The sequence below is a fragment of the Salvelinus fontinalis genome, chromosome 12, assembly GCF_029448725.1.
Source record: "Salvelinus fontinalis isolate EN_2023a chromosome 12, ASM2944872v1, whole genome shotgun sequence".
NCBI classification, from domain to species: Eukaryota; Metazoa; Chordata; class Actinopteri; order Salmoniformes; family Salmonidae; genus Salvelinus; species Salvelinus fontinalis.
In genome coordinates this window covers 6,602,545-6,623,270 of record NC_074676.1, presented here as the reverse complement: position 1 = coordinate 6,623,270, position 20,726 = coordinate 6,602,545, and the positions used below count along the sequence as shown (strand labels likewise).

Genomic DNA, 20,726 nt, shown 5'->3' with positions numbered 1-20,726 from the left:
GTTTTTTGTCTAAGACTGGAATAAAGACTCTGTTTCTATTTCGTCGCTTTTGGGTCCTCCTTCATCAGCATAACAATGTAAATGTTATATAGTGGCAGAGTGGCACCTCCAAGTGCCACTCAGACTTTCTGTGAGAAAAGTATCTGGCATTGAACTCGGAAGTAGTTGTGTGTATGTTTTAATAAGATGAGGATCCCATTATCTCCTGCTTCTAGACATTTCACTAACCAGGATTGGATTTGCACTAAACAATTTCATGTCCGCACAAGGCATGTACAAAATCTATACTTAGTTACAGTTCATATCAGGAAATCAGTCAATTTAAATGAATTCATTAGGCCCTAATCCATGGATTTCACATGACTGGGAATACAGGTATGTATTTGTTGGTCACAGATACCTTAAAGGTAGGGCCATTGATCAGAAAACCAGTCAGTATCTGGTGTGACCACGATTTGCCTCAAGCAGCGTGACACATCTCCTTTGCACAGAGTTGATCAGGCTGTTGATTGTGGCCTGTGGAATGTTGTCCCACTCTTCAATGGCTGTGCGAAGTTGTTGAATATTGGCGCGAACTGGAACCCGCTGTCATACACATCGATCCAGAGCATCCCAAACATGCTCAATGGGTGACATAGCTGGTGAGTATGCAGGCCACGGAAGAACTGGGGTATTTTCACCTCTAGGAATTGTGTACAGATCCTTGCGACATGGGGCCGTGCGCTATCATGCTGGAACATGAGGTGATGGCGGCGGATGAATGGCAGGACAATGGGCCTCAGGATTTTGTCACAGTATCTCTGTGCATTCAAATTCTAATCGATAAAATGCAATTGAGTTCATGGTCCATAGCGTATGCCTGCCCATACCATAACCCCACCGCCACCGTGGGGCAGTCTGTTCCCAATGCTGACATTAGCGAACCGTTTGCCCACATGACGCATGGTCTGTGGTTTTGAGGCCGGTTGGACGTGCAGCCAAATTCTCTCAAACGATGTTGGGGGCGGCTTATGGTAGAGAAATGAACATTCAATGATTTGGCAACAGCTCGGGTGGACATTGCTGCAGTCAGCATTGCTTTTGCGCTCCCTCAAAACTTGAGACATTTGTGGCATTCTGTTGTGTGACAAAACTGCACATTTTAGAGTGGCCTTTTATTGTCCCCAGCACAAGTTGCACCTGTCTAATGATCATGCTGTTTAATCAGCTTCTTGATATGCTACACCTGTCAGGTGGATGGATTATCTTGGCAAATGAGAAATACTCTCTAACAGGGATGTAAACAAATTTGTGCACAACATTTTAGAGAAACAAGGTTTTTGTGCATATGGAAAATTTCTGGGATATTTTATTTTAGCTCATGAAACATGGGACCAACACTTTCCATGTTGCGTTTAAATTTACAACTCTGCTGCCAGTATAATGGTGTAAATGTAAAGGGGAAAGTTTTAAAGTGCGTATATTGTCACCCCCTCACCTCAGATGACTCTATGTAACCATTTACGATGTCATCATTGCCTTGTTCTCAAAGATCCCTTGGGGCATTACCACTGTTTTAATTTTACAACTAGCTGACATCATAGTGGTTCTGGGGTTGTCTAATGAGTGAAGTCACCATCCTATTCCAAGAACAAAGGGTTCTTTTTTCAGTCAGTACCATAACAATCTGCCTGAAACACACACACACACACACGTACTCACACTCACACACACACACACCCAAACAATTCCAACTTCCAAGAAGGGTGCGCCTTTGACACATCTGACATAACTTGTGTCTGTTTGTGTCGAAGTGTGGTTATCAAATCTCACTGTTGTGAAAACATGACCCTCGGAATGACATGTAGGGTTCCTCTCAAACAGACAGACAGCTGACGCTACCCCGACTCTCTTGCCTAAAGATTCGCTCCTCTTGTGAGCTTGACCACTAACAAGGACTAGAGCAGTTACAGAGCTTTGGGCTAGTGGTCAATTGAGGAGGAGAATTCAAACATGATTTATATATTTTTCAATCAGCTTTTGGAATTGAGAAAGTTCTCATTTGATTAACCTTAACCATGACAATAACTAAAGCGAATTGAGTCAAATATATCCCTATATTGGTCTCTTGTAGAGATACACTTACAGGGATACTGTGTTCTATCAAACAGCTTGCGAGCCTGCAGGACCTTCACTTGCTAAAGCAGTGGATGCTGTGAACAGAAGGCTGCCCCCTACATATCACACAAACTCTATTAGGAACAATCAATAAGACTGTCTGCTTAGGCTGCAGTCTCTGGGCTCCAGCAGAGGGGCGGGAGAGTGTGTGTGTGTGTGTGTGTGTGTGTGTGTGTGTGTGTGTGTGTGTGGGGGGGGGGGTGCTTGTGCGTACATTGCTTGGTCATTTATTCAGACAGGCAAGTCAAATTGTGGCAGAAGGAGATAGGGACACAATGCACTGAGCATGAGTTAAATCTTGTACCACAAACTGAGACATGAAGGAAGGAATGTAACAATAGAGAATGTTGAAGTGAAAAATATGTTTGAGAAATAAATACACACAAGAACAATCTAACTAATTCTAGTTCACCTTAATCCAGTTAAACATACAGTACACAAAAAACTCTGCCTCGATCTTGATCCCTCTCTCTCTCTCTCGATCTCTCTTTTTCTCTCTCACAGACACAGACACACAGACAGACACACACATGCACACACACAGCACCCTGCCTGTTTCAGAGTGCACATGACACCTACTGTGAGAGAGAGCTATTGTATGTCCTTGAGGCACCTGACAGTGCATGGTCATCAGAGCAGGTGCTGAGGTTACATGGGGACAGGGAGGATGGGAAGGAGGCTGGGAGGGAGGCTGGAAGGGCAGCCTTGGGTCAAGCTACCAGGCTCAACACACTGATATGTAGGATGGCCCTAGGTCTCTTTCAATGGTCGGGAGAGGTCACTGTGCCTCAGCTTTCTTTAAAAGGTTATCTAATTGGGCATTTGGTACTTTGTGCCCTTTAATTGCCCGTATGCCAAATAGTCTCAAAGGCTGAGAGTGGTACATAAACAGAGGCTACTCCATTTAAGATGTTTAGAAGGAAAGGGAAAGGAGATTCCCAGTCAGTTGCACTACTGAATACATTAAACTGAAATGTGTTTTCCGCATTTAACCCAACCCCTCCCTAGGCTTATATTTAATGTGAATAGGGATTTCCATTTATTTATTTTTTAGGGGGGGATTTAAGCACAATCAGTCACTAATTATTGATTAATAAGGTAGACTAGCTGTAATATCCATGAGGGTTTGTATTTGTATTTGAGGGATCCCCTTTAGCTGATACTGTTTAAGTAACATCACACAAAAAGCTACAAAATAAAACAGTACATCATAAAACATTACATCACTACACATCTACAACACAAAAATGTATAATACCACCATACAAAATATTACAATGTATGTTTGTGTGGAGTGCATGTGCTATCATGTGTCTGTGTGTGTTTGTGTGAGTTTGTCTCTTCATATCCGCGTTGTTCCATAAGGTGTAGTCTTAATAAGGTGTAGTCTTATCTGTTTTTCAAATCTGATTTTACTGCTTGCATGAGTTACTTGATGTGGAATAGAGTTCCATGTAGTCATGGCTCTTAGTTCTGTTCATTTCCCAGAGTCTGTTCTGGACTTGGGGACTGTGAAGAGACCCACTGGTGGCATGTCTTGTAGGGTATGCATTGGTGTCTGAGCTGTGTGCTAGTCATTCGAACAGTCGTGATGCAGTCAATCTCTCCTCTACTTTGAGCCAGGAGAGATTGACATGCATGTCATCGATGTTAGCTCTCTGTGTACATTTAAGGGCCAGGCATGCTACTCTGTTCTGGACCCACTGGAATTTCCCTATGTCCCTCTGTGGATTCAGAACATGAAGTGAAATGGAACAAAAAGTACAACCTTTAATTCAGTGAAAATATACATTTAGTGTCAGACTGATGATGCTATACATTTAGTGTCAGACGATGATGCTACAGTAGGATATATCTCTAGGACAAACATAAATATATATTTTTTACATGCTAGAGCATATAGCCTATATGCCTAGGCCTACACGCAATATGCATCATTGAAACACTGAAGTCACTTTGTAAATTTAAATATTAGCCAAAAAACATGAAGTGTCCTTGATCAGGCCCTACACCCAAACTAGGGCACTGCGTTCATCCACCTCTGGCCTGCTCGCCTCCCTACCTCTGAGGAAGTACAGTTCCCGCTCAGCCCAGTCAAAACTGTTCGCTGCTCTGGCACCCCAATGGTGGAACAAACTCCCTCACGACGCCAGGTCAGCGGAGTCAATTACCACCTTCCGGAGACACCTGAAACCCCACCTCTTTAAGGAATACCTAGGATAGGATCAAGTAATCCTTCTAACCCCCCCCCCCCCCCCTTAAAAGAGTTAGATGCACTATTGTAAAGTGGTTGTTCCACTGGATATCATAAGGTGAATGCACCAATTTGTAAGTCGCTCTGGATAAGAGCGTCTGCTAAATGACTTAAATGTAATGTAAATGTAATAACTATACACATTTCAGTTATGCAAGTTAACAACTAACATATGTTACTAGCTAGCTTGCTATCTAGCTAACAAGACTACCTAACTAACTAGCTAGTTAGCAGACAATACTAGCTAGCCATGTTAGCTAAAAGCTGACATTGTTCCTTGCATGTGATTGGCTCTGGTCTTGGGGGCAGCACACAACCTGGGAGACAGTGCTCGTGGCATGCCCCATGAGCCGCACAATGGGTGGCATGTCTGGTGAGTATGCAGGCCATTGAAGAACTAGGACATGTTCAGCTTCCAGGAATTGTGTACAGATCCTTGTGACATGGGGCTGTGCATTATCATGGTGAAACATGCGGTGATGGCGGCGGATGAATAGCACGACAATGGGCCTCAGGATCTCGTCATGCTAGCTCTGTGCATTCAAAGTGCCATTGATAACATCCAATTGTGTTCATTGTCCGTAGCTTATGCCTGCCCATACCATGACTCCACCGCCAACGTGGGGCACTCACAACGTTGACATCAGCAAACTGCTCTCCCACATGACGCCATAGACGTGGTCTGCGGTTGTGAGGCCGGTTGGATGTACTGCAAAATTAACATTAAATTCTCTGGCAACAGCGCTGGTGGACATACCTGCAGTCAGCATGACAATTGCACGGTCCCTCATAACTTGAGACATCTGTGGCATTGTGTTGTGAGACACAACGACACATTTTAGAGAGGACTTTTATTGTACCCAGCACAAGGTGCACCTGTGTAATGATCATGTATATACTGTACTCTATACCATCTACTGCATCTTGCCTATGCCGTTCTGTACCATCACTCATTCATATATCTTTATGTACATATTCTTTATCCCTTTACACTTGTGTGTATACGGTAGTAGTTGTGGAATTGTTAGGTTAGATTACTTGTTGGTTATTACTGCATTGTCGGAACTAGAAGCACAAGCATTTTGCTACACTCGCATTAACATCTGCTAACCATGTGTATGTGACAAATAAAATTTGATTTGATTTTGATTTGATTTGATGCAGTTTAATCAGCTTCTTGATACGCCACAACTGTCAGTTGGATGGATTATCTTGCCAAATGAGAAATGCCCACTAACAGGGATGTAAACAAATTCTGGGATGTAAACAAAATTTGAGTGAAATATGCTTTTTATACATATTTTATTTCAGCTCATGAAACATGGGATCAACATGGGATCATGGGATCAACATGGGACCTTTTTTTCAGTGTAATGTAAGGGGTTAGTAGTGGAGAATACCAAGTGCAAATAGGGGAGATTAGACATTTTAAAAACGATTATTTACCTTATCGTGCCTATTCACGAGGGGTTAGAATATAAGTATACCATGTTAAATCGACCTAAATATATAGAGATAAATTGAGCAAAAAAATGATGTGCATTTGGATCAAATATTGATAAAGAGAGAAGCCGAGCACCCCTATTACCGCGCTGCCTGTAACCTATTGCTAAAACGCAGACTAGTCGAAGGACTTGCGTTTGTTTCGCACAGCACTACACTGGCGGTATAGGACCAGAGACGCAACACCAGTGATGATGTCTGCCCCGTGCGTGTGCTTCTGTCACAATTTCATTCCTTGAGACGCTTCTTTCCGAAAAAGACCAACAGAAGACGAATCTATACTTAAGGTAAACATCATTTTGAAGAAATATATGTTTTGGGCTGAATATAATGTTGTTGCATTGCGCAGGACGTGGGCAGTGAGTGTATGATGGAATACCGCACATGGATGGTACTACAGAGGAGATGCGGCTGGGCGGGGAGGGAGGAATTAATTTATGTTCATTCCTGGAGCAAATTGTCTCTTGAATAAACAACATGGCGCCAGGTATTCCTCTCATCCATTACTTTTCCGACATGTAGCCTATGTATTTAATCATGCATTTTAATAGCTTTATTTAGCCCTTTGTAGTGGAATATGCCATACGGCGACGTATTCAATAGGAACATGGAACGATTTCTTATTTCATCATAGATGGAAATGCACATGTACATTTAATACAGTAGTCAAATGTTATTATCAAGACAATATGAATAGGTTGAATCTTTCTGTATATAGGCTACAGCATAGTTTACTACTCCACCTACACCCTCAAATGTACGTTTATTACAATTTACGTTTATTTGCTGATGAAATGAAGCCCATACTTAGTGAATGAACAAGGCTAATAAATAGACTGCTATGTTCTGCACAATTGCAACATTGTATAATTTCGTGCTTTTTTGGGGTTTATTTTATGCACAATGAGGATTTAAAAAAGCTATCGGCCGAAGCATGATCACATCACAACTATTATACTAATACCTTAAGGGCTATATTCTGGGTCATTTTTTGTTACATTTTTCCTCTGTTGTTTTTTTCTGCGTGTTTGGGTTGGTATGCAAATTGCCTCGTGCTTGGCGTTGGGGTTCAATTATTCAGAGGCGTGGATACCTGATCGTCTCGATATCAGACCTGTCATAGCAAAAGTCCACGCCATGTTTCAATAAATGTAAACAATAAATAGGCAATGGCACATTCATCGATTTTGGTCACATTTGTCATATGGTGATTTCCTTGTGCGGGAAATGATTATTCTAAGATATTCAGTAAATTAAAAACAGGAACACAAAGAATTGATGTTATAATTATTTGTCCTCAACAATTTCCCAAGGCAAGTTTTCTAACATGTACACACACCAGGTTGGACACCATCCAGACTACCATGTCTGGCTGATGAAGTATGAGGGGTGATTCTATTCAAATCAAGTGTGGTCACAGACTGTGTTTAGGAAGGAAATTACATTCATAAAACTAGTTTTGGTTTAATTGATAAGAAGAATGAAAACTTTTTTTTTTGACAGACCCAGACCCCCCCCCTTACTTCCTCCCTCCTCCACTCTCTTTCTTCTCTTCTCCTCTTTTTTGAGTAAATACAGTAAATATTTCTATGTGCATTGTTGTGATGTCATACACAGACTGTATCTAATTTCTTAAAAACACGAGTTCTGTGTCACCATCAGAGAGTGGTGATATCACCAATACGCACACTCTCATTCGGCCTTTACTGGAGTTATGGATATTGTACCCTAGTATTTTGTTTGATTTCCTTTTGCCATATGCTGAAGATGAAAAGTTCAATATTGTAGTCTAATTTTCATAAAACATGGGTCCTGTGTTAACATCTAACAGTTATTGCATCGCCATGAATCATACACCCTCATGCTGTTTTCCCTGAAGTAATGAATATTGCATTTTTTTTATTTACATTGTACCCGAAGTCATTTTGTTTTTGGATTTCTTTCCCCTCAGGCATTTTGTGACAATGAAGAAATAAACAACTCCATCACAAACCTCCAAGACAGATACTTTATCCAACCCCTGACAGACCACCTCTAAGCCCTTGCCTTGTACAGACAGTACCCTGATCTCAGAATAACTACCAGAACTACACTGCTCGCACACCCCTCCCGCTACCAGCCCAAAGACATTCCACCCCTCGCCCTGGTCTGCTTTATCAAATGCCCAAAAACAACAAGGCCGTCAAGAGAGAGCTTGACGATGATGTCTTGGAGTCCGTCAAAGACCTGCTATCCAACGAGGACACTTGTGATGATTCCTTTAAGAAGAGCTCGCTGATCGTGGGTAGCGGCAGAGGCGATGGGGAAGGGAAGGAGCTTAACCTTAACGGAGACATGGACGTGGAGGACGGAGGCTCGGATGCAGAAGATGATGCAGCGAGACCAGCCTGGAACAGCAAGCTGCAGTACATCCTGGCCCAGGTGGGCTTCTCTGTAGGCCTGGGCAATGTCTGGAGGTTCCCCTACATGTGTCAGAAGAACGGAGGGGGTGAGTGGATGTTGTTCATATTGGTTAGAGTATAGAAGTCGCCTGCCCACGAGGTTAGGATTCGGAGAGGTTAGCCTGCCACATTTTGTGTTTGTGTGTGTTGTTCTTAAGGGTAAACCTCCTGCTGATCAACATCACGGTGGTCACATGACTGTTTGAGTGTCTCTGTCTCTCCTCTTTTAATAGCTAACAGCTTACCAAGTAACAGTCCCCAAATGACACAATGAACCACACTGCAATAGGCAGCAATAACAGTAACCCCCCCAAATAGGAGTTATTTTAACCGCACATCAATAACACAACACCTAGCACTTCATCGGTGTCCACAACTACACCAGCACAGCAACAACTGAATATCGACCAAAACAACATCCGTAACTGAACCAATACGGCAACAATATAATCCAAAAACAGCAGTATGTAATATAGCCAGAGAAGTTATCGCAACCTCTTGCCTTTTTAACCCCAGGAGTCTAGTTCATCTCCGTTATATTGCAGACAGTGTAAATAAGGCGTAGTGGCCGTCATACTAAAGAGCTCTGATCCCTTCTCCATGTGTCACAAGACACGTGTCATCGACATGCCATGTAGATTTTTACCTGGAGATTACCATCATCCAAAGTGTTTTAATGCTGGCTAAATGAAAGCTGAATACCTAGCAGGCACTATTATATCTAGCTCTCTCAGACAGTGTGGGCAGAAACACAGTATTGCCTATCCCTAGTGCATGCGTGTTCGATAAATGTTGGTGTAAATTTTATTGGATTTCCCTGCCAGTATGTGTTTGTCTGAAAGGGTGTGTGTGTGTGAATGCATGTCTACGCTTGTCACTGGCATCACCTTCTCGGTATTTCATTCTAACTGCATTTTGATGCAGAGCTATAAAAGCAGTTCAGAAGTTATCAAAGCCGTTTCTTAGGGGTGAGTGGGTTGAATTGTCTCAAAAACCACATCCTGAACATGATTTTATGACTGAATCTAGCCTCAGTAACATGGCTTCAAGAACCACCAGTTCCACCAACTCAACCAAACCACCAACCCTGCCTGGTTTATAAGTGGTGTCAGTGGTTGTGACGTCAAAAGGGAGGCACCCTGGCACAGCCTGGGCACCACCACAGGATTACTCAGTAGTTTTGTTTTTAAGGAGTGGGGAAAAATGGGGAAAGATAGGAAAATCACCAGTCTCAACGTCAACAGTGAAGAGGCGACTCCGGGACGCTGGCCTTCTAGGCAGAGTTCCTCTGTCCAGTGTCTGTGTTCTTTTGCTCATCTCAATCTTTTATTTTTATTGGCCAGTCTGAGATATTGCTTTTTCTTTGCAACTCTGCCTAGAAGGCCAGCATCCCGGAGTCGCCTCTTCACTGTTGACGTTGAGATTTTTATTGGCCAGTCTGAGATATGGCTTTTTCTTTGCAACTCTGCCTAGAAGGCCAGCATCCCGGAGTCGCCTCTTCACTGTTGACGTTGAGACTGGTGTTTTGCGGGTACTATTTAATGAAGCTGCCAGTTGAAGACTTGTGAGGCGTCTGTTTCTCAAGCTAGACACACTAATGTACTTATCCTCTTGCTCAGTTGTGCACCAGGGCCTCCCACTCTTTCTATTCTGGTTAGAGCCAGTTTGCACTGTTCTGTGAAAGGAGTAGTACACAGCGTTGTACGAGATCTTCAATTTCTTGGCAATTTCTCGCATTCTCAGAACAAGAACAGATTGATGAGTTTCAGAAGAAAGTTATTTGCTTCTGGCCATTTGAGCCTGTAATCGAACCAACAAATGCTGATGCTCCAGATACTCAACTAGTCTAAAGAAGGCCAGCCTTATTGCTTTTTTAATTAGAACGACAGTTTTCAGCTGTGCTAATATGATTGCAAAAGAGTTTTCTAATGATCAATTAGCATTTTAAAATGCTAAACTTGAATTAGCTAACACAACGTGCCATTGGAATACAAGAGTGATGGTTGCTGATAATGGGCCTCAGTACGCCTATGTAGATATTCCATTAAGTACTCTAAAACCATGCTTGTGAAAAACAAAATGCCTCCAGCTGTCCATCACTACTGTAAATAGAAACACAGAATATCTGAGGAGCTTTTATATAATTATAATGCAGGGTTAATAATAATAACAATCATTGGATAACAGATCACTATCACAATATGTAACACTTTCAAATGCATTCATGAATTAAATCGCTTTAGCCGACATGTTGCAGTTTATCTGATGAAGGTGCACATTGGTTGGAGATTGTAAGAGTACATGGCCATACAGGCTAGATAACTTTTCAAACATTCATAGATGACCAGCAGGGTCAAATTCTATAAACAGTGGTTATAGAGGGTGCAACTGGTCAGTACCCGAGGAGTAAATGTCAGCAAGTGTGTGAGTGAGTGTGAGTGAGAATTGAAACACACATGGTAAAGAGTATTAGTGAGTGCCGAGAGCCGATCTGTTATCCAACAATTAGTTTAATAGCCCGGCTACTGTAGGTGTGAAAATCCGCCCAACAAGCAATAGCCTCCCCGCGTGTGGTCAACTATTTCAGCATCGTTTCGCGCTGCTCTGAGACAAGCATGACTACTTAATAAACATATACATTTTAAAACATATATTTTGTAAATTAACCCTGCATTATAATTGTATAAAGGCCCCTTTGATATTAATTTAGAATTCTCTAAACTTAATTAGATCTACTACTATACAAGGACATTTTATGGATCTGCCGTTATTTTCATTTAAACTCTTTGATGTTTCCTTGATGTTTCCTGGAATTGTGAAACAGTGAATGATAAGTGAAATAATCTGTCTGTAAACAATTGTTGGAAAAATGACTTGTGTCATTCAAAAAGTAGATGTCCCAACCGACTTGCCAAAACTATAGTTTGTTAACAAGAAATTTTTGGACTGGTTGAAAAATTTGTTTTAATGACTCCATCCTAAGTGTATGTAAACTTCCGACTTCAACTGTATATACAGTGTATATATATATAGTTGAAGTCGGAAGTTTACATACACTTAGGTTGGAGTAATTAAAATTTGTTTTTCAACCAGTCCACAAATTTCTTATTAACAAACTATAGTTTTGGCAAGTCGTGGCTTTAGAAGATTCTGACAGGTTAACTGACATAATTTGAGTCAATTGGAGGTGTACATGTGGATGTATTTCAAGGCCTACCTTCAAACTCAGTGCCTCTTTGCTTGACATCATGGGAAAATCAAAAGAAATCAGCCAAGACCTTAGAAAAAAAATTGTAGACCTCCACAAGTCTGGTTCATCCTTGGGAGCAATTTCCAAACGCCTGAAGGTACCATGTTCATCTATACAAACAATAGTACGCAATTATAAACACCATGGGACTACGCAGCCGTCATACCGCTCAGGAAGGAGACGCGTTCTGTCTCCTAGAGATGAATGTACTTTGGTGCAAAAGTGTAAATCAATCCCAGAACAATAGCAAAGGAACTTGTGAAGATGCTGGAGGAAACAGGTACAGAGGTATCTATATCCACAGTAAAACTAGTCCTATATCGACATAACCTGAAAGGCCGCTCAGCAAGGAAGAAGCCACTGCTCTGAAATCGCCATAAAAAGCCCGACTATGGTTTGCAACTGCACATGGGGACGAAGATCGTACTTTTTGGAGAAATGTCCTCTGGTCTGATGAAACAAAAATAGAACTGTTTGGCCATAATGACCATCGTTATGTTTGGAGGAAAAAGGGGGAGGCTTGCTAGCTGATGAACACCATCCCAACTGTGAAGCACGGAGGTGGAAACATCATGTTGTGGGGTGCTTTGCTGCAGGAGGGACTGGTGCACATCACAAAATAGATGGCGTCACATAATTAGGAAAATTATGTGGATATATTGAAGCAATATCTCAAGACATCAGTCAGGAAGTTAAAGCTTGGTCGCAAATGGGTCTTCCAAGTGGACAATGACCCCAAGCATACTTCCAAAGTTGTGGCAAAATTGCTTAAGGACAACAAAGTCAAGGTATTGGAGTGGCCATCACAAAGCCCTGATCTCAATCCTATAGAGAATGTGTGGGAAGAACTGAAAAAGTGTGTGCGAGCAAGGAGGCCTAGAAACCTGACTCAGTTACACCAGCTCTGTCAGGAGGAATGGGCCAAAATTCACCCAACTTATTGTGGGAAGTTTTTGGAAACCCGAAACATTTGACCCAAGTTAAACAATTTAAAGGCTATGCTACCAAATACTAATTGAATGTATGTAAACTTCTGACCCACTGGGAATGTGATGAAAGAAATAGAAGCTGAAATAAATCATTCACTCTACTATTATTCTGACATTTCACATTCTTAAAATAAAGTGTTGATCCTGACTGATCTAAGACAGGTACTTTTTACTAGGATTAAATGTCAGGAATTGTGAAAACTGAATTTAAATGTATTTGCCTAGGGTGTATGTAAACTTCAGATTTCAACTGTACTAGGCAGTGTCAGAGGAAGGCCCCAAAAATTGTCAAGGACTCCAGTCACCCAAGACTGTTCTCTCTGCTACTGCATGGCAAGCGGTAACGGAGCGCCAAGTCTAGGACCAAAAGGCTCCTTCACAGCTTCTACCCCCAAGCCTTTAGACCGCTGAACAATTAATCAAAGGGCACCACGGACTATGTACAGCTACTCACTGTTTATTGTCCATGCATCGTCACTTTACCGCTTACCTACCTGTACAAATGACCTTGACTAACCTGTACCCCAGCACATTAACTCGGTACCGGTACCCCCTGTATTTAGCCTCATTGTTGTTATGTAATCTTTTCTTTTACTTTTGTTTATTTAGCAAATATTTTATTAACTCTATTTATTGAACTGCATTGTTGGTTAAGCTCTACACCTGTTTTATTCGGCACATGTGACAAATAACATTTGTTTTTAATTAATTTGGTAAATTATTTGAAAAGCATCTTTCCACTTCGACATTATGGGGTATTGTGTGTAGGCCAGTGAGCAAAAAATCTCAATTGAGTCCATTTTAAGTTCAGGCTGTAACACAACAACATGTGGAAAAAGTCAAGGGCTGTAAATCTGAAGTCACTGTATATTAACGGAAAAAGTGTGTACAGCAGTTGTTACGTATATAGGATGAGCCGTAACTAGAATACAGTATATACATATAAAGTCGTTAAAACAGCATGTAAACATTATTAAAGTGACCAGTGTTCAATGACTCTATAATACATAGGGCAAAGCGGTCTCTAAGGTGCAGGGTATAGTACCGGGTGGTAGTCGGCTAGTAACAGTTGCTAATGTTCAGGGAAGAGTACTGGGCGGAGGCCGGTTAGTGGTGAATATTTAACTCTCTGATGGCCTGGAGATAAAAGCTGTTTATCAGTCTCTCGTCCCAGCTTTGACGCACCTGTACTGTCTCCTAAGATGGTAGCAGGGTGAACAGGCTGTGGCTCCGGTGGCTGAGGTCTTTGATGATCTTCTTGTGACACCGGGTACTGTAGATGTCCTGTAGGGGAAACAGTGTGCCACTGACGATGTGTTGGGATGACCGTACAATCCCGGGTTGCAGACGCTGCAGTTGCCGTACCAGGCGGTGCTACAGCCCGACAGGGTGCTCTCAATGATGCACCTGTAGAAGTTTGTGAGGGTCTTAGGTGCCAAGACAAAATTCTGCAGCCTCCTGAGATTGAAGAGGTGCTGTTGAGCCTTCTTCACCACGCTGTCTGTGTGAGGGGACCATTTCAGGTCGTCAGTAATGTACTTGAAGCTTTTGACTCGCTCCACTGCGTCCCCGTCGACGCGGATAGGGTTATGCTCTCTCTGCTGTCTCCTGTAGTCCATTAACAGCTCCTTTGTTTTGTTTGAGCGCAAGGGTATTTTCCTGGCACCACTCCACCAAGGCTCTCTCCTCCTCCCTATAGGCTGTCTCATCATTGTTGGTAATCAGGCCTACCGCTGTTGTGTCGTCAACAAACTGGATGATTGAAAAAGGTGAAAAATGATCACTGGGGTTGGAAACATGTTGAGCCAGTATGAGAGAAGATACAGTAGGTTTCATGTAATAGATACATTTCCAACGTGCCTTGGTTCCTGGTTGTAGGCCTATCTGCCATTCCGGGCCAGCTAATCTTGTTTTCGGGAGACTGAAACCAGTGACCAAATTTTCCTCAACCAGTGACTTTTCTCCTGTTTTCCAGACAAAAACAGACTTTGTTTTGAAACTATAGCTTATTGTCAGATGTGATATCCTTAGTTCTGATTCACAATGAGTGACTTTGCGGTTCAATTAGTTCGAAGCGAAACAGTTAAAGGCTTGGAGGTTTGTTTTCATTCAAGTGATCTACTGACTATACATTGTATTAATCTCTTCCAGTTACTTGTGGCAATATGGCTCTGGCAGTAAAAACATTGAAAGATTATAGTACATGCTTCATGCCAACCACCATTTCCTTTGAACAAAGGTTTTTATGTGATCTCTATCTACCATGTGTCATCCAGTTGCAGTCTCATGTCTTCTGAGAATGTTCTGATGCCCTGAGAGTATCTTCCCAGACAGACAGACCCTGTGTTTTACAGAGCTGTGCTATTACGGGCTGTGTCTTAGTAATTCTCCCTATTCTCCCTATAAAGGAAATAAGGATTGTTATCTCTCTGATGTGGACTCAAGTAACCACATTTCAATATGGGTAATTTGAGTCCTGAGTAAATTCCTGCTTGATATACTATTTGGTGGCACCACACACCACGATGAGGGGAAATTACTTGAGTCATGCTAGGACACAACGAGGCAGAAACTGGTGTGGTGTGGTGTGGTGTGGTGTGTGTGTGTGTGTGTGTGTGTGTGTGTGTGTGTGTGTGTGTGTGTGTGTGTGTGTGTGTGTGTGTGTGTGTGTGTGTGTGTGTGTGTGTGTGTGTGTGTGTGTGTGTGTGTGTGTGTGTGTGTGTGTGTGTGTGTGTGTGTGTGTGTGTGTGTGTGAGAGAGAGAGAGAGAGAGATACTGTTTCTGACCCTGGTCTGTTTCTTCTTCTCCACAGGGGCGTACTTGGTGCCCTACCTGATCCTTCTGATTGTGATTGGGATCCCCCTGTTCTTCCTGGAGCTGTCAGTGGGGCAGCGGGTCCGCAGGGGCAGCATCGGGGTGTGGAACTACATCAGCCCTCGTCTGGGGGGCATCGGGTTTGCCAGCTGTGTGGTGAGTCAGCGGCACTGCCACTACCACTATGGGCACCACACATTAGAAACAGGGGAAAGCATACACCAACGAGAAGGATTTTTCTGCATGCACACACACACACACACACACACACACACACACACACACACACACACACACACACACACACACACACACACACACACACACACACACACACACACACACACACACACACACAGAGAGAGACAGACAAAGGACAATAATTGAGAAAGGACAAGACAAGCTGCTTTAAAGAGTAACAGGTTAGAGCAGAGGAAATTCTGGGTATTGAATAGGGCACGACACCTTTCTGCGAACTAACTGGCAGTACGTGTCCACCATGACAACACGTGTTGGTCGAGCATGGTTTAATGTAGATCAGTGTTCTGTATTCAGGATCTGTGTTGTTTAACTAGTGTGTTGCCCTGGCCTTTCTCCTCTGGGGTTTAGGTTTGGGTTGCTTTCAAGTTGCTGTCAATATGTGTTTATTGATGAAAGCATTATAACGATAACTTTAGATGGATTGATTGTGTTCAGGTAGTAATGATTTTGGATTGTGCACAGCAAATGTGTGGTTAAAATCTCTGTGTTCAGAACTCCCTGATCGGTGATGTGGAGGTGGGGAGAGGGCATTCGTGGCAGGTGTGCCCCCTACCCAACTCTATGGTCACGTGAAGATGGAGGGCACTCGTTAAAGGTGTCCCCGCTATATAACGCTATGGCCAGGTATTTAAACGGGCAGGTTTGAGGGCACCTCTTTTCAATCCGGGGTGCTTCACCCAGACACAGTTGAGCAATTGGGCACGTCATACAACTCTCACACCAAGAAACAGTATGCGTCATTGAAATAGAAGCCATACAAACATACTCTACGGACCACAGGAGGTTGGTGGCACCGTAATTGGGGAGGATGGGCTCGTGGTAATTCCTGGAGCGGAATAGGTGGAATGGTGTCAAATACATCGCACATGGTTTCCTTGTGTTTGATGCCATTCCATTTGCTCCCTTCCAACCGTTATTATGAGCCGTCCTCCCCTCAGCAGCCTCCACTGCTACAGACCCACCGGCTAGTCCATCCAATTCAAGACAAAGTCTCATGTCAGCAACTGTCAATCATTCCATGCCATGTATCATCACCTGAATATATAAAGACTCTTAAACCTAATTGCATCTCTGCCTCTTTCTGCTCTCTCACCATAGTCCAACAGTAGATGGGCATCACCATAACCTAGTTGTAAACCTCAATCAGTTACACTCGGTGTTGAGGTAAAAGTGTTGTGAGCATTACATCGGAGTGATGATTCTAGTGGAGTTAACACCAGTGGGATTGAAATTGACGCCACCTGCAGTGAATAAATGAAGTGTTAATTGAATCACAGATGAATCAACACTTTGTGGTGTTGTTGTTACTCAACTGTGTTGAGTTCATTTCCGTTAACTCTCTCAGAGTGAAAAATACTTGGGAGGGGTCTCATAATCCTATTTCCCAGCATGCTTTTTTGCAGGTAGATTTTATAATATTTTTAAATTTTTATAATGTCTTTCTGCGTGCATATTGATTGATTAATTGATCTAAGATAAATAACTGACATTTTTCTAATTCAATCTGTAAGTGGTTGGGCTTATTGCACCCATTACTGAGACTGTTCTTCCAGTTTAGATGGTTTAGGTAATCTTGTTTGACAAATCACCATAGCATTCAGACTGAATGGCTGGATTCCAATAGGAATTACAACATCCATTTGCAACACCCACAGTGTTAGGGTGTTGGTAAATCTGGGGGTGTTGGTTTATCAACACTTTGAAAAGTGTTAGTTTAACACTGTTTTAGTGGGTCAAATATAATTCCTAAGAAAGTGTTCAATTTAACATTGTGGGTGTTAAAATTCTGACCTCAAAGGTGGTGTGTGTGTGTGTATTCAACACTATAACTTTGTGTTCTGCAGGTGTGCTTCTTTGTGGCCCTCTACTACAATGTGATCATTGGGTGGAGTCTCTTCTACTTCTCCCAGTCCTTCCAGCAGCCTCTGCCGTGGCACGAGTGTCCCCTGGTCAATAACAAAACCACAATGTGTAAGACACACACACTCACCTTCATCCAGCACATGCTCTTCATTACACAAGAGGCGAGAACTATACAGGTGGCTCTTCATAACTAGCATACAAGTTCATAAAAAAAACAGGTAATAAAGTCATAGTGCTTAGATACTTCCCAGTGAAAGCGATACAGTAAGCCATTAGCCATACTGTAGACACACCGTAATCCATTATAAAGCGTGCTCTAAGTCTAATCAGCAACGACCACAATTTTGTCTGTCCCTCCTCCCTCCAGTTGTGGTGCCTGAGTGTGAGAAGAGTTCGGCCACCACCTACTACTGGTACCGTGAGGCTTTGAACATCTCTGACTCCATCTCTGAGAGCGGAGGCCTCAACTGGAGGATGACCATTTGTCTGCTGGCCGCCTGGTCCATCGTCTGCCTCGCCATGATCAAGGGCATCCAGTCCTCCGGAAAGGTGAGAGAGAGTGAGAGAGTAAATGGGGGGGGGGGGGGGGGGGGGGGGGGGGGGTTCCCCTTAACAGTCTGCAAGTAAGAAAAAGAGCAGGTTTGTGAGAGAGAGCTTGCTAGATAGTTACTGTGTACCTGGTTCAGTCAGTTAGCCATTCAAATGTGAGGGAAAGCTTGTTAATTACTGTATTTTTCTACCTTTTTTTAACTAGGCAAGTCAGTTAAGAACAAATTCTTATTTTCAATGATGGCCCAGTGGGTTAACTGCCTTGTTCAGGGATTTGAACTTGCAACCTTTCGGTTACTAGTCCAACGCTCTAACCACTAGGCTACCCTGCCGCCCCTGGGTATACCTGATAGACCTTGACAGGTCTTCCTAATGATAACTGACTGGAAATGATCTGGAGCTCATGTGATCCGGGTTTGGATGTTACTGTAGCCAAGTTGACAGTAGCGTGACTAGCATCCGGATGGATTAGCCAAACTGGCTAACAGTCGACACTGATCTGCATCCTTTGCCATCTTCTTTAGCAGGTCATTTTGATCCTTTATCCATGTTTATCCATCCTCATTTCCATAAAGGAGCCAGTCTCCTACCCTCTGGTTATTCTCAAGCATGCTTCCCTTCCTTGCGCTCTGAATGTGGCGCTACATCTCACTCATTTTATCAGATAACCGGGGTTACGCAAGAAACCTTAAGTTCCACTTTCAAATAGTAATTTCGATATATCACGTGGGGATATGGCCAACTCCCGTTTTGCATAACAGGCTCTCCGAAGCCAGGGAAGTCCCAACATCATCCACCCTCAGAGGTCCCGAAGCTCTGAGAAGGTGCAGAGATAACCCATTGGGAGAAACCTCATAACAAAGTGAGGGGAAGCACAAAATCTCAGTATAATGAGACGTCCCAAAAACAGTGTCCAAGAGGTAAACCCCCCTGTAGGAGAGGGCCCTTCCTGGCCCCTCCGAAGGCTATCACCCTTGCACTATTATAAATAAATATAATGGTCCCATGATCCGGCAGGATATTGTCAAAAAGAGACGGGCCCACCCTCTTCTAAGGGTGGTTGCCCAATGAGCGAAGAGCATGACACCCTTGCCCGACCTCACCTACAATCCAAGTAAATGTGAACCGTACACACTGGACAACGACAGGGACGCCCTTCTAGTTAAGGCAACAGGCGAAAAGCCATAGGCTCCAAGGTGCGACAATGGGGAAAAAGTTGACCTGAAAAATCCCCATACACTTAGGGCCGCCAAGGGCAGTGAAGCAAAAGGAGCAATATGCCGTCTCCACACTTTTCAGTGGCTAATAGCCGCTGTGAAAGGATTTAAGCACACGTCAAACGTCAAGCTAACAGCTTAGACTGGGCTTAAGCGATGTGCCCCCCTTAGAGACTACACTTCAGTTATGGATAATCTGTGTCACTGTCGGGGACTTGGCAGGCCGAGAAAGCGGCAAAATGAACTTAACAAGATGAACCTTCTCTCAGTCCAAAAGATCCTGCAAGGAGCATAGGACCATGTAAAACAGAGTGTAGGATAGAACAATCGGTATAGTCACACAGCTTTTCCACGAGAAAAACACACCAACTGAGTGTGTATTAGGGGCTGGCAGTCTTTTCAAGACTCACAGGCCTGTCTCTTTCCAAATATTTTTTTATATATTGTATATATTTTTTTATTTTCTCACCGGCTATGCTCCGAATGCTAAATCATCTGTGTGAGGATGGAGAATTGTTTCATCGCTATGGCATGTTCTCAATATTTTTGGGGCTGGGAAACCATTTTTTGACAGCACATTCATCAGGGACCCCCTCATAACTTGAGGGAGACAGAAATAGCATACAAGGAGTTTTACTAAGATTTCAGCAGTGCATGGCCAGACAAACCAAGTCTCGGGCCCTGGGAAGGAACATTTTAAAAGCCCCCCCCAGCTAGCACATTTGGTTCCTTAGAAGTTGTGTGAACGTTGGTTCTGAGAATGAAGCCATACGTTTCCTGACTGGTGAAACAGAAAGCTTTTTAAATGTTCTGAGAACGCAATTGAAAATGTAACTTTTTATGGGAACGTTCATTTTTTGTTTGCAGGGAGGTTCTGAGACTGTTTTACTATGGTTCCCTCAAAGTTTTCCTAGGAGGTTTTATTAACGTTCTGAGAACAGATATATTAGGTTATTTGAAGGGTAATTATATAATTTTCTGAAAATATGTTTCAATAAGACTTTTAATAACACTCCTAGCTTAGTTCAACTGTTATGAACTCCAAGCACAGATGGGACACATCGTAATTAATTTGCCTAGGCATTAATCATGCAAACACATTTCTTTTTTATTGTGGCATAGCATCAGTGAGGTTTAAACCTATGGTTTTCTGCTCTCTATCCACGGAATTAGTCCACTAAGCCCACCAGGATGGAGCTAGGAAGCTGTTTTGTTTTTTAAAGACTGTTAATTTTAGTCTATGCAAACAGACCCCATTTCAAAGGAAACAAGCACTCATTAAGATCAGGTGTAGACAATTAGTCGGGGTGGCCAACACATGAACACACTTAACAAGATAGAGGATCGAGATAGTGTTGTTGACACTGAGAACATAATGTATATGTTTTTAAATCCCATTCTTAGAACGTTCTTTGAATGTTAATAACG

The 20,726-nt window shown here is 42.7% G+C and overlaps 1 protein-coding gene across 1 annotated transcript in view; it reads left to right on the top strand.

Moving 5' to 3' along the window:
- The first annotated feature begins 6,033 nt into the window (after positions 1-6,033).
- LOC129866708 (sodium-dependent neutral amino acid transporter B(0)AT2-like) overlaps positions 6,034-20,726 on the top strand; it is a 42,827-nt gene continuing 28,134 nt past the window's right edge. Inside the window, exons 1-5 of the mRNA XM_055939538.1 lie at positions 6,034-6,201; positions 7,866-8,402; positions 15,407-15,564; positions 17,514-17,640; positions 17,900-18,081. Coding sequence (XP_055795513.1) covers positions 8,075-8,402; positions 15,407-15,564; positions 17,514-17,640; positions 17,900-18,081 — 795 coding nt within the window. The 5' untranslated portion in view covers positions 6,034-6,201; positions 7,866-8,074. The remainder of the gene's footprint in view (positions 6,202-7,865; positions 8,403-15,406; positions 15,565-17,513; positions 17,641-17,899; positions 18,082-20,726) is intronic.